The sequence below is a fragment of the Bombina bombina genome, chromosome 1 (assembly GCF_027579735.1).
Source record: "Bombina bombina isolate aBomBom1 chromosome 1, aBomBom1.pri, whole genome shotgun sequence".
Classification (NCBI taxonomy): domain Eukaryota; kingdom Metazoa; phylum Chordata; class Amphibia; order Anura; family Bombinatoridae; genus Bombina; species Bombina bombina.
This window is the reverse complement of record NC_069499.1, coordinates 2,200,920-2,214,938: the sequence shown is the minus strand read 5'-3', so window position 1 is coordinate 2,214,938 and position 14,019 is coordinate 2,200,920. Positions and strand designations below refer to the sequence as shown.

Below are 14,019 nucleotides of genomic sequence, written 5' to 3'. Positions count from 1 at the left end.
TATCTTATGTCTGCTGCAATAAAAGTAATACATGGACCCTGCTCACCGTCCCATCATCTCATCAGTATCTTATGTCTGCTGCAATAAAAGTAATACATGACCCTGCTCACCGTCCCATCATCTCATCAGTATCTTATGTCTGCTGCAATAAAAGTAATACATGACCCTGCTCACCGTCCCATCATCTCATCAGTATCTTATGTCTGCTGCAATAAAAGTAATACATGACCCTGCTCACCGTCCCATCATCTCATCAGTATCTTACGTCTGCTGCAATAAAAGTAATACATGACCCCTGCTCACCGTCCCATCATCTCATCAGTATCTTATGTCTGCTGCAATAAAAGTAATACATGACCCTGCTCACCGTCCCATCATCTCATCAGTATCTTAAGTCTGCTGCAATAAAAGTAATACATGACCCTGCTCACCGTCCCATCATCTCATCAGTATCTTATGTCTGCTGCAATAAAAGTAATACATGACCCTGCTCACCGTCCCCATCATCTCATCAGTATCTCATGTCTGCTGCAATAAAAGTAATACATGACCCTGCTCACCGTCCCATCATCTCATCAGTATCTTATGTCTGCTGCAATAAAAGTAATACATGACCCTGCTCACCGTCCCATCATCTCATCAGTATCTTCAAGTCTGCTGCAATAAAAGTAATACATGACCCTGCTCACCGTCCCATCATCTCATCAGTATCTTATGTCTGCTGCAATAAAAGTAATACATGACCCTGCTCACCGTCCCATCATCTCATCAGTATCTTACGTCTGCTGCAATAAAAGTAATACATGACCCCTGCTCACCGTCCCATCATCTCATCAGTATCTTATGTCTGCTGCAATAAAAAGTAATACATGACCCTGCTCACCGTCCCATCATCTCATCAGTACCCTTATGTCTGCTGCAATAAAAGTAATACATGACCCTGCTCACCGTCCCATCATCTCATCAGTATCTTATGTCTGCTGCAATAAAAGTAATACATGACCCTGCTCACCGTCCCATCATCTCATCAGTATCTTATGTCTGCTGCAATAAAAGTAATACATGACCCTGCTCACCGTCCCATCATCTCATCAGTATCTTATGTCTGCTGCAATAAAAGTAATACAAGACCCTGCTCACCGTCCCATCATCTCATCAGTATCTTATGTCTGCTGCAATAAAAGTAATACATGACCCTGCTCACCGTTCCCCATCATCTCATCAGTATCTTATGTCTGCTGCAATAAAAGTAATACATGACCCTGCTCACCGTCCCATCATCTCATCAGTATCTTATGTCTGCTGCAATAAAAGTAATACATGACCCTGCTCACCGGTCCCATGATCTCATCAGTATCTTATGTCTGCTGCAATAAAAGTAATACATGACCCTGCTCACCGTCCCATCATCTCATCAGTATCTTATGTCTGCTGCAATAAAAGTAATACATGACCCTGCTCCACCGTCCCATCATCTCATCATATCTTATGTCTGCTGCAATAAAAGTAATACATGACCCTGCCTCACCGTCCCATCATCTCATCAGTATCTTATGTCTGCTGCAATAAAAGAAATACATGACCCCTGCTCACCGTCCCATCATCTCATCAGTATCTTATGTCTGCTGCAATAAAAGTAATACATGACCCTGCTCACCGTCCCATCATCTCATCAGTATCTTATGTCTGCTACAATAAAAGTAATACATGACCCTGCTCACCGTCCCATCATCTCATCAGTATCTTATGTCCTGCCTGCAATAAAAGTAATACATGACCCTGCTCACCGTCCCATCATCTCATCAGTATCTTAAGTCTGCTGCAATAAAAGTAATACATGACCCTGCTCACCGTCCCATCATCTCATCAGTATCTCACGTCTGCTGCAATAAAAAGTAATACATGACCCTGCTCACCGTCCCATCATCTCATACAGTATCTCACGTCTGCTGCAATAAAAGTAATACATGACCCTGCTCACCGTCCCATCATCTCATCAGTATCTTATGTCTGCTGCAATAAAAGTAATACATGACCCTGCTCACCGTCCCATCATCTCATCAGTATCTATGTCTGCTGCAATAAAAGTAATACATGACCCTGCTCACCGTCCCATCATCTCATCAGTATCTTATGTCTGCTGCAATAAAAGTAATACATGACCCTGCTCACCGTCCCATCATCTCATCAGTATCTTCATGTCTGCTGCAATAAAAGTAATACATGACCCTGCTCACCGTCCCATCATCTCATCAGTATCTTATGTCTGCTGCAATAAAAGTAATACATGACCCTGCTCACCGTCCCATCATCTCATCAGTATCTAACGTCTGCTGCAATAAAAGTAATACATGACCCTGCTCACCGTCCCATCATCTCATCAGTATCTTATGTCTGCTGCAATAAAAGTAATACATGACCCTGCTCACCGTCCCATCATCTCATCAGTATCTTATGTCTGCTGCAATAAAAGTAATACATGACCCTGCTCACCGTCCATCATCTCATCAGTATCTTATGTCTGCTGCAATAAAAGTAATACATGACCCTGCTCACCGTCCCATCATCTCATCAGTATCTTATGTCTGCTGCAATAAAAGTAATACATGACCCTGCTCACCGTCCCATCATCTCATCAGTATCTTATGTCTGCTGCAATAAAAGTAATACATGACCCTGCTCACCGTCCCATCATCTCATCAGTATCTTATGTCTGCTGCAATAAAAGTAATACATGACCCTGCTCACCGTCCCATCATCTCATCAGTATCTTATGTCTGCTGCAATAAAAGTAATACATGACCCTGCTCACTGTCCCATCATCTCATCAGTATCTTATGTCTGCTGCAATAAAAGTAATACATGACCCTGCTCACCGTCCCATCATCTCATCAGTATCTTATGTCTGCTGCAATAAAAGTAATACATGACCCTGCTCACCGTCCCATCATCTCATCAGTATCTTATGTCTGCTGCAATAAAAGTAATACATGACCCTGCTCACCGTCCCATCATCTCATCAGTATCTCACGTCTGCTGCAATAAAAGTAATACAGGACCCTGCTCACCGTCCCATCATCACATCAGTATCTATGTCTGCTGCAATAAAAGTAATACATGACCCTGCTCACCGTCCCCATCATCTCATCAGTATCTTATGTCTGCTGCAATAAAAGTAATACATGACCCTGCTCACCGTCCCATCAGTCTCATCAGTATCTTATGTCTGCTGCAATAAAAGTAATACATGACCCTGCTCACCGTCCCATCATCTCATCAGTATCTTATGTCTGCTGCAATAAAAGTAATACATGACCCTGACTCACCGTCCCCATCATCCTCATCAGTATCTTATGTCTGCTGCAATAAAAGTAATACATGACCCTGCTCACCGTCCCATCATCTCATCAGTATCTCATGTCTGCTACAATAAAAGTAATACATGACCCTGCTCACCGTCCCATCATCTCATCAGTATCTCAAGTCTGCTGCAATAAAAGTAATACATGACCCTGCTCACCGTCCCATCATCTCATCAGTATCTTATGTCTGCTGCAATAAAAGTAATACATGACCCTGCTCACCGTCCCATCATCTCATCAGTATCTTATGTCTGCTGCAATAAAAGTAATACATGACCCTGCTCACCGTCCCATCATCTCATCAGTATCTTATGTCTGCTGCAATAAAAGTAATACATGACCCTGCTCACCGTCCCATCATCTCATCAGTATCTCACGTCTGCTGCAATAAAAGTAATACATGACCCTGCTCACCGTCCCATCATCTCATCAGTATCTTATGTCTGCTGCAATAAAAGTAATACATGACCCTGCTCACCGTCCCATCATCTCATCAGTATCTTATGTCTGCTGCAATAAAAGTAATACATGACCCTGCTCACCGTCCCATCATCTCATCAGTATCTTATGTCTGCTGCAATAAAAGTAATACATGACCCTGCTCACCGTCCCATCATCTCATCAGTATCTCACTTCGTGCTGCAATAATAGTAATACATGACCCTGCTCACCGTCCCATCATCTCATCAGTATCTTATGTCTGCTGCAATAAAAGTAATACATGACCCTGCTCACCGTCCCATCATCTCATCAGTATCTTATGTCTGCTGCAATAAAAGTAATACATGACCCTGCTCACCGTCCCATCATCTCATCAGTATCTTATGTCTGCTGCAATAAAAGTAATACATGACCCTGCTCACCGTCCCATCATCTCATCAGTATCTCATGTCTGCTGCAATAAAAGTAATACATGACCCTGCTCACCGTCCCATCATCTCATCAGTATCTCACGTGTGCTGCAATAAAAGTAATACATGACCCTGCTCACCGTCCCATCATCTCATCAGTATCTTATGTCTGCTGCAATAAAAGTAATACATGACCCTGCTCACCGTCCCATCATCTCATCAGTATCTTATGTCTGCTGCAATAAAAGTAATACATGACCCTGCTCACTGTCCCATCATCTCATCAGTATCTTATGTCTGCTGCAATAAAAGTAATACATGACCCTGCTCACCGTCCCATCATCTCATCAGTATCTTATGTCTGCTGCAATAAAAGTAATACATGACCCTGCTCACCGTCCCATCATCTCATCAGTATCTTATGTCTGCTGCAATAAAAGTAATACATGACCCTGCTCCCCGTCCCATCATCTCATCAGTATCTCATGTCTGCTGCAATAAAAGTAATACATGACCCTGCTCACCGTCCCATCATCTCATCAGTATCTTATGTCTGCTGCAATAAAAGTAATACATGACCCTGCTCACCGTCCCATCATCTCATCAGTATCTCACGTCTGCTGCAATAAAAGTAATACATGACCCTGCTCACCGTCCCATCATCTCATCAGTATCTTATGTCTGCTGCAATAAAAGTAATACATGACCCTGCTCACCGTCCCATCATCTCATCAGTATCTCATGTCTGCTGCAATAAAAGTAATACATGACCCTGCTCACCGTCCCATCATCTCATCAGTATCTTATGTCTGCTGCAATAAAAGTAATACATGACCCTGCTCACCGTCCCATCATCTCATCAGTATCTCACGTCTGCTGCAATAAAAGTAATACATGACCCTGCTCACCGTCCCATCATCTCATCAGTATCTCACGTCTGCTGCAATAAAAGTAATACATGACCCTGCTCACCGTCCCATCATCTCATCAGTATCTTATGTCTGCTGCAATAAAAGTAATACATGACCCTGCTCACCGTCCCATCATCTCATCAGTATCTTATGTCTGCTGCAATAAAAGTAATACATGACCCTGCTCACCGTCCCATCATCTCATCAGTATCTTATGTCTGCTGCAATAAAAGTAATACATGACCCTGCTCACCGTCCCATCATCTCATCAGTATCTTATGTCTGCTGCAATAAAAGTAATACATGACCCTGCTCACCGTCCCATCATCTCATCAGTATCTTATGTCTGCTGTAATAAAAGTAATACATGACCCTGCTCACCGTCCCATCATCTCATCAGTATCTTATGTCTGCTGCAATAAAAGTAATACATGATCCTGCTCACCGTCCCATCATCTCATCAGTATCTTATGTCTGCTACAATAAAAGTAATACATGACCCTGCTCACCGTCCCATCATCTCATCAGTATCTTATGTCTGCTGCAATAAAAGTAATACATGATCCTGCTCACCGTCCCATCATCTCATCAGTATCTTATGTCTGCTACAATAAAAGTAATACATGATCCTGCTCACCGTCCCATCATCTCATCAGTATCTTATGTCTGCTACAATAAAAGTAATACATGACCCTGCTCACCGTCCCATCATCTCATCAGTATCTTATGTCTGCTACAATAAAAGTAATACATGACCCTGCTCACCGTCCCACCGTCTCATCAGTATCCCAAGGGAGAGTGACCGAGCAAGTATGTTCCTATGTACGGGAGAGTGAGCGAGCAAGTACGTTTCTATGCATGGAATTGTGAGCGAGCAAGTACGTTCCTATGCACATGAGTGTGAGTAAGTTTGTTCCTATATAAATAAGTGTAAGTTAGTTCCTATGTACAGGAGTGTGAGTAAGTACGTTATTATGTATAGGAGTTTGAGTAAGTACGTTCCTATGTACGTGTGTGTGAGTAAGAATGTTCTTATGTACATGAGTGTGAGTAAGAATGTTCTTATGTACATGAGTGTGAGTAAGAATGTTCTTATGTACATGAGTGTGAGTAAGAATGTTCTTATGTACATGAGTGTAAGTATGTTCCTATGTACGTGTGTGTGAGTAAGAATGTTCTTATGTACATGAGTGTGAGTAAGAATGTTCTTATGTACATGAGTGTAAGTATGTTCCTATGTACGTGTGTGTGAGTAAGAATGTTCTTATGTACATGAGTGTGAGTAAGAATGTTCTTATGTACATGAGTGTAAGTATGTTCCTATGTACGTGTGTGTGAGTAAGAATGTTCTTATGTACATGAGTGTGAGTAAGAATGTTCTTATGTACATGAGTGTGAGTAAGAATGTTCTTATGTACATGAGTGTAAGTATGTTCCTATGTACGTGTGTGTGAGTAAGAATGTTCTTATGTACATGAGTGTGAGTAAGAATGTTCTTATGTACATGAGTGTAAGTATGTTCCTATGTACGTGTGTGTGAGTAAGAATGTTCTTATGTACATGAGTGTGAGTAAGAATGTTCTTATGTACATGAGTGTAAGTATGTTCCTATGTACGTGTGTGTGAGTAAGAATGTTCTTATGTACATGAGTGTGAGTAAGAATGTTCTTATGTACATGAGTGTGAGTAAGAATGTTCTTATGTACATGAGTGTGAGTAAGTATGTTCCTATGTACATGAGTGTGAGTAAGAATGTTCTTATGTACATGAGTGTGAGTAAGAATGTTCTTATGTACATGAGTGTGAGTAAGTACGTTCCTATGTACATGAGTGTAAGTACGTTCCTATGTACATGAGTGTGAGTAAGAATGTTCTTATGTACATGAGTGTGAGTAAGAATGTTCCTATGTACATGAGTGTAAGTATGTTCCTATGTACATGAGTGTGAGTAAGTAAGTTCCTATGAACATGTGTGAGTAAGTATGTTCCTATGTACATGACTGTGAGTATGTTCCTATGTACATGAGTGTGAGTAAGTTCCTATGTACATGACTGTGATTAAGTACGTTCCTATGTACATGAGTGTGAGTAAGTATGTTCTTATGTAAATGAGTGTGAGTAAGTACTTTCCTATGTACATGAGTGTAAGTATGTTCTTATGTACATGAGTGTGAGTATGTTCCTATGTACATGAGTGTGAGTAAGTATGTTCCTATGTATATGAGTGTGAGTAAGCACATTCCTATGCACACGAGTGTAAGTATGTTCCTATGTACATGAGTGTGAGTAAGTATGTTCCTATGTATATGAGTGTGAGTGAGCACATTCCTATGCACACGAGTGTGAGTATGTTCTTATGTACATGAGTGTGAGTATATTCCTATGTACATGAGTGTGAGTATGTTCCTATGTACATGAGTGTGAGTATGTTGCTATGTACATGAGTGTGAGTAAGTATGTTCCTATGCACGAGTGTGAGTAAGTATGTTCCTATGTACATGAGTGTGAGTAAGTATGTTCCTATGTACATGAGTGTGAGTACGTTGCTATGTACATGAGTGTGAGTAAGTATGTTCCTATGTACATGAGTGTGAGTAAGTATGTTCCTATGTACATGAGTGTGAGTACGTTGCTATGTACATGAGTGTGAGTACGTTGCTATGTACATGAGTGTGAGTTTAGTAGAACCAATTCCTCACCTGAGTGCACACTGATATGAATAATACACCAGAGTGAAGGGAGCGATCAGGACTTTGCTTGCAGTAGAGCTGAGTTCCCGACAGAAGCGTTCCACATCCTGTGTTATACGCTGGTCACTGAAAAAGAAAATATCACAAACTTACCAGAGGTTTGTATGAAACTCAGTATAACGGAGATCAAAAATATGAAAGGCGGCACTCAAAATGGGCTTCCAATAAAAAGCTAAACTTTATTGCAATAATTAAAAGAAAGGACCACAGAGGACACTCACTCTTACGCGTTTTGTGCCTCCCAGCACTTAATCATAGGATGCTGCTTGCTGACACTGAGTTACGGACCAATTAGCTTCCCACACTAAATGTCACGGTCCATGACTCCTCCCACACATACTAACTGTGATTCAAAAGGTTAAAAATACAATTGAATAATAGCAAATGTGAATACAATGCCCATCCGAATAAAGCAAATCCATATGCTACATTGTGTTCAAAATAACATCATTTATATATTTGTGGGCTTAACTATAATAGCACCTGACAGAAAAAGAAAAGAAAAATTGTTAGGAGGTTTACCCTACAAAATATCTCATTCTTGATTTAAACCAAAGAAAAAAGGAAATTTATGCTTACTTGATAAATTGATTTCTTCTACGATACGATGAGTCCACGGATTTCATCCTTACTTGTGGGATATTATCCTCCTGCTAACAGGAAGTGGCAAAGAGCACCACAGCAGAGCTGTATATATAGCTCCTCCCCTTCCCCTCCACCCTCAGTCATTCGACCGAAGGTTATAAGAAGAGAAAGGAAAGGCTATAAGGTGCAGAGGTGACTGAAGTTATAAATAATAAAAAACATAATCTGTCTAAAATTGACAGGGAGGGCCGTGGACTCGTCGTATCGTAGAAGAAATCAATTTATCAAGTAAGCATAAATTTCCTTTTCTTCTACAAGATACAACGAGTCCACGGATTTCATCCTTACTTGTGGGATACAATACCAAAGCTATAGGACACGGATAAAAGGGAGGGACAAGACAGAGACCTAAACGGAAGGCACCACTGCTTGAAGAACCTTTCTCCCAAAAACAGCCTCAGAAGAAGCAAAAGTATCAAATTTGTAAAATTTGGAAAAAATATGAAGAGACGACCAAGTCGCAGCCTTACAAATCTGTTCAACATAAGCATCGTTTTTAAAGGCCCATGTAGAAGCCACAGCTCTGGTAGAATGAGCCGTAATTATTTCAGGAGGCCGCTGTCCAGCAGTCTCATATGCCAGGCGGATGATACTTCTCAGTCAAAAAGAGAGGTAGCCGTAGCTTTCTGACCCCTACGCTTTCCAGAATAAACAATGAATAATGAAGGTGATTGAAAGAAATCCTTAGTTGCCAGTAAGTAAAACTTTAAGGCACGGACCACGTGCAAGTTATGTAACAGATGCTCCTTCTTAGAAGAAGAATTAGGACACAAGGAAGGAACAACAATTTCCTGATTAATATTCTTATTTGAAACAACCTTAGGAAGAAAACCAGGTTTGGTACGTAACACCACCTTATCAGAATGAAATATGAGATAAGGCAAATCACACTGTAATGCTGAAAGCTCAGAAACTCATCGAGCAGAAGAAATAGCAACCAAAAACAGAACTTTCCAAGAAAATAATTTTATATCAATGGAATGTAAAGGTTCAAACGGAACCCCTTGAAGAACTCGAAGAACTAAATTCAAACTCCAGGGAGGAGTAATTGGTCTAAATACAGGCTTAATTCTAGATAAAGCCTGACAAAAAGACTGAACATCTGGCACATCTGCCAAACGCTTGTGAAACAAAATTGACAACGCTGAAATTTGTCCCTTTAAGGAACTAGCTGATAGGCCTTTCTCCAATCCTACTTGGAGAAAAGACAAAATCCTAGGAATCCTAACTTTACTCCATAAGTAGCCCTTGGATTCACACCAATAAACATATTTACGCCATATCTTATGATATATTTTTCTAGTGACAGGCTTTCTAGCCTGTATCAAGGTACTGATAACAGAATCAGAGAATCCTCGCTTCAATAAAATCAAGCGTTCAATCTCCACGCAGTCAGCTGCAGAGAAGTTAGATTTGGATGTTGGAAAGGACCTTGAATGAGAAGGTCCTGTCTCAAAGGAAGTTTCCATATTGGTAGCGAAGACATGTCCACTAGATCCGCATACCAAGTCCTGCGTGGCCGCAGGCGCTATCAGGATCACCGAAGCTCTCTCCTGTTTGATTCGAGCAATCACGCGTGGAAGGAGAGGAAACGGTGGAAACACATAAGCTAGGCTGAACAACCAAGGCACTGCCAAGGCATCTATTAGTTCGGCCTGGGGATCCCTCGACCTGGATTCGTATCTTGGAAGCTTGGCAATCTGTTGAGATGCCATCAGATCCAATTCCGGTTTGCCCCATCGGAGAATCAATGAGGCAAATACCTCCAGGTGGAGTTCCCACTCCCCCGGATGAAAGGTCTGTCTTTTCCGCTTCCCAGTTCTCTACTCACGGGATATGGATTGCTGACAGATGACAAAAGTGGGCCTTTTGGACACTTCTCTCATCGCCAAGGAACTCCTTGCTCCCCCCTGATGATTGATATAGGCCACAGTCGTGATGTTGTCCGACTGGAATCTGATGAATTTGGCCGAAGCCAACTGAGGCCACGCCTGAAGCGCATTGAATATTGCTCTTAGTTCCAGAATATTGATTGGAAGTAGAGACTCCACCTGAGTCCAAACACCCTGAGCCTTCAGGGAATTCCAGACTGCGCCCCAGCCCAGAAGGAGGGTCAGCCGAAAAAAGTCCCCTGGGACAGATGATCCGGCGACAACCACCAAAGAAGAGAGTCTCTGGTCTCTTGATCCAGATTTATCTTAGGAGATAAATTCGCATAGTCCCCATTCCACTGTCCGAGCATGCACAGCTGCAGTGGTCTGAGATGAAAGCAAGCAAACGGAATGATGTCCATTGCCGCTACTATTAATCCTATTACCTCCATACACTGAGCCACTGATGGCCGAGGAATGGACTGAAGTGCTCGGCAAGTATTTAGAATCTTTGATTTTTTGACCTCCGTCAGAAATATTTTCATGGCTACTGAGTCTATCAGAGTTCCCAAGAAAGGAACCCTTGTCTGTAGAACAAGTGAACTTTTCTCTATGTTCACCTTCCAGCCGTGAGTTCTCAGAAAAGAAAGCACTGTGTCCGTGTGAGATTTTGTGAGTTGATATGTTGACGCCTGGATCAGAATATCGTCCAGATAAGGCGCCACCGCTATGCCTCGCGGTCTGAGAACCGCCAAAAGAGACCCTAGAACCTTTGTGAAGATTCTGGGTGCTGTGGCCAACCCAAAGGGAAGTGCCACGAACTGATAATGTTTGTCCAAGAAGGCAAACTTTAGAAACTGATGATGATCCTTGTGGATAGGAATATGAAGGTAAGCATCCTTCAAGTCCACAGTAGTCATATATTGACCCTCATGGATCATTGGTAAAATTGTTCGAATTGTCTCCATCTTGAATGATGAAACTCTTAGAAATCTGTTTAGACACTTGAGGTCTAAAATGGGTCTGAATGTTCCCTCTTTTTTGGGAACCACAAATAGATTTGAGTAAAACCCCTGTCCTTGTTCCAATTTTGGAACTGGACAAATTACTCCCATAGTAAAAACAGAATTTATGCTTACCTGATAAATTACTTTCTCTTGCGGTGTATCCAGTCCACGGATTCATCCTTTACTTGTGGGATATTCTCATTCCCTACAGGAAGTGGCAAAGAGAGCACACAGCAAAGCTGTCCATATAGCTCCCCCTCTAGCTCCACCCCCCAGTCATTCGACCAAAGGTTAGGAAGAAAAAGGAGAAACCATAGGGTGCAGTGGTGACTGTAGTTTAAACAAAAAAATTTTTACCTGACTTAAATGCCAGGGCGGGCCGTGAACTGGATACACCGCAAGAGAAAGTAATTTATCAGGTAAGCATAAATTCTGTTTTCTCTTTCAAGGTGTATCCAGTCCACAGATTCATCCTTTACTTGTGGGATACCAATACCAAAGCTTTAGGACACGGATGAAGGGAGGGAACAAGACAGGTACCTTAAACGGAAGGCACCACTGCTTGCAAAACCTTTCTCCCAAAAATAGCCTCTGAAGAAGCAAAAGTATCGAATTTATAAAATTTGGCAAAAGTATGCAGTGAAGACCAAGTCGCTGCCTTACAAATCTGTTCAACAGAAGCCTCATTTTTGAAAGCCCATGTGGAAGCCACTGCTCTGGTAGAATGAGCAGTAATTATTTCAGGAGGCTGCTGGCCAGCAGTCTCATAGGCCAAATGGATGATGCTTTTCAGCCAAAAGGAAAGAGAGGTAGCAGTCGCTTTCTGACCTCTCCTCTTACCAGAATAGGTAACAAACAAAAAAGATGTTTGTCTGAAATCCTTAGTTGCTTGTAATTAGAACTTTAAAGCACGAACTACATCAAGATTGTGTAATAGACGTTCCTTCTTCGAAGATGGATTAGGACACAGAGAAGGAACAACTATTTCCTGGTTAATATTCTTGTTAGAAACAACTTTAGGAAGAAAACCAGGCTTGGTACGCAAAACTACCTTATCTGCGTGGAACACCAGGTAAGGTGAATCCCACTGTAAGGCAGATAATTCTGTAACTCTTTGAGCAGAAGAGATAGCTATCAAAAACAAAACTTTCCAAGATAACAACTTAATGTCTATGGAATTTAAAGGTTCAAACGGAACCCCTTGAAGAACTGAAAGAACTAGATTCAAACTCCATGGCGGAGTCACAGGTTTATAGACAGGCTTGATTCTGACTTAAGCCTGAGCAAACGCTTGAACGTCTGGTACCTCTGCCAGACGCTTGTGTAACAGGATAGACAAAGCAGATATTTGTCCTTTTAAGGAACTAGCTGACAATCCTTTCTCCAATCCTTCTTGGAGAAAAGACAATATCCTGAGAATCCTAATCTTACTCCATGAGTAACCCTGGGATTCACATCAACAAAGATATTTCCGCCATAACTTATGGTAGATTTTCCTGGTGACAGGCTTTCTAGCCTGAATCAGAGTATCTATAACTGACTCAGAGAAACCACGCTTTGATAGAATTAAGCGTTCAATCTCCAAGCAGTCAGACGTAGAGAAACTAGATTTGGATGCTTGAACGGACCCTGTAACAGAAGATCCTGCCTCATTGGAAATGTCCATGGTGGGACAGATGACATGTCCACTAGGTCTGCATACCAAGTCCTGCGTGGCCACGCAGGCGCTATCAGAATCACCGAAGCCTTCTCCTGCTTGATTCTGGCAACCAGACATGGGAGGAGAGGAAACGGTGGAAAAACATAAGCCAGATTGAAGGACCAAGGCGCTGCTAGAGCATCTATCAATACCGCCTTGGGATCCCGGGAACTGGACCCGTAGAGAGGAAGTTTGGTGTTCTGACGGGACGCCATCAGATCCAACTCTGGAGTGCCCCAAAGCTGAGTCAGCTGGGCAAATGCCTCCAGGTGGAGCTCCCACTGCCCCGGGTGAAAAGTCTGACGACTTAGAAAATCCGCCTCCCAGTTGTATACTCCTGGGATGTGAATTGCTGAGAGATGGCAGGAGTGATCCTCCGCCCAACTGATTATTTTGGTTACTTCCATCATTGCTAGGGAAATATTTGTTCCCCCCTGATGATTGACGTAAGCTACAGTCGCGATGTTGTCTGACTGAAATCTGATGAATTTGGCCGCAGCTAGTTGAGGCCATGCCTGAAGAGCATTGAATATCGCCCTCAGTTCCAGAATGTTTATCGGGAGAAGAGCTTCTTCCCGAGACCATAAGCCCTGAGCTTTCAGGGAGTCCCAGACCGCACCCCAGCCTAACAGACTGGCGTCGGTCGTTACAATGATCCACTCTGGTCTGCGGAAACATATTCCCCGAGACAGGTGATCCTGAGACAACCACCAGAGAAGAGAATCTCTGGTCTCCTGGTCCAACTGAATTTGAGGAAACAAATCTGCATAATCCCCATTCCACTGTTTGAGCATGCATAGTTGCAGTGGTCTGAGGTGTATCCGAGCAAAAGGGACTATGTCCATTGCCGCTACCATTAGTCCGATTGTCTCCATGCACTGAGCTACAGATGGCCGAGGAATCGAATGAAGAGCTTGGCAAGT

At 42.3% G+C, this 14,019-nt stretch overlaps 1 protein-coding gene across 1 annotated transcript in view; it reads right to left on the bottom strand.

Moving 5' to 3' along the window:
* Positions 1–14,019, bottom strand: part of ABCD4 (ATP binding cassette subfamily D member 4) — a 559,835-nt gene that overhangs the window by 443,052 nt on the left and 102,764 nt on the right. Inside the window, exon 2 of the mRNA XM_053696972.1 lies at positions 7,824–7,940. Within this exon, the coding sequence (XP_053552947.1) occupies positions 7,824–7,940 (117 nt within the window). The remainder of the gene's footprint in view (positions 1–7,823; positions 7,941–14,019) is intronic.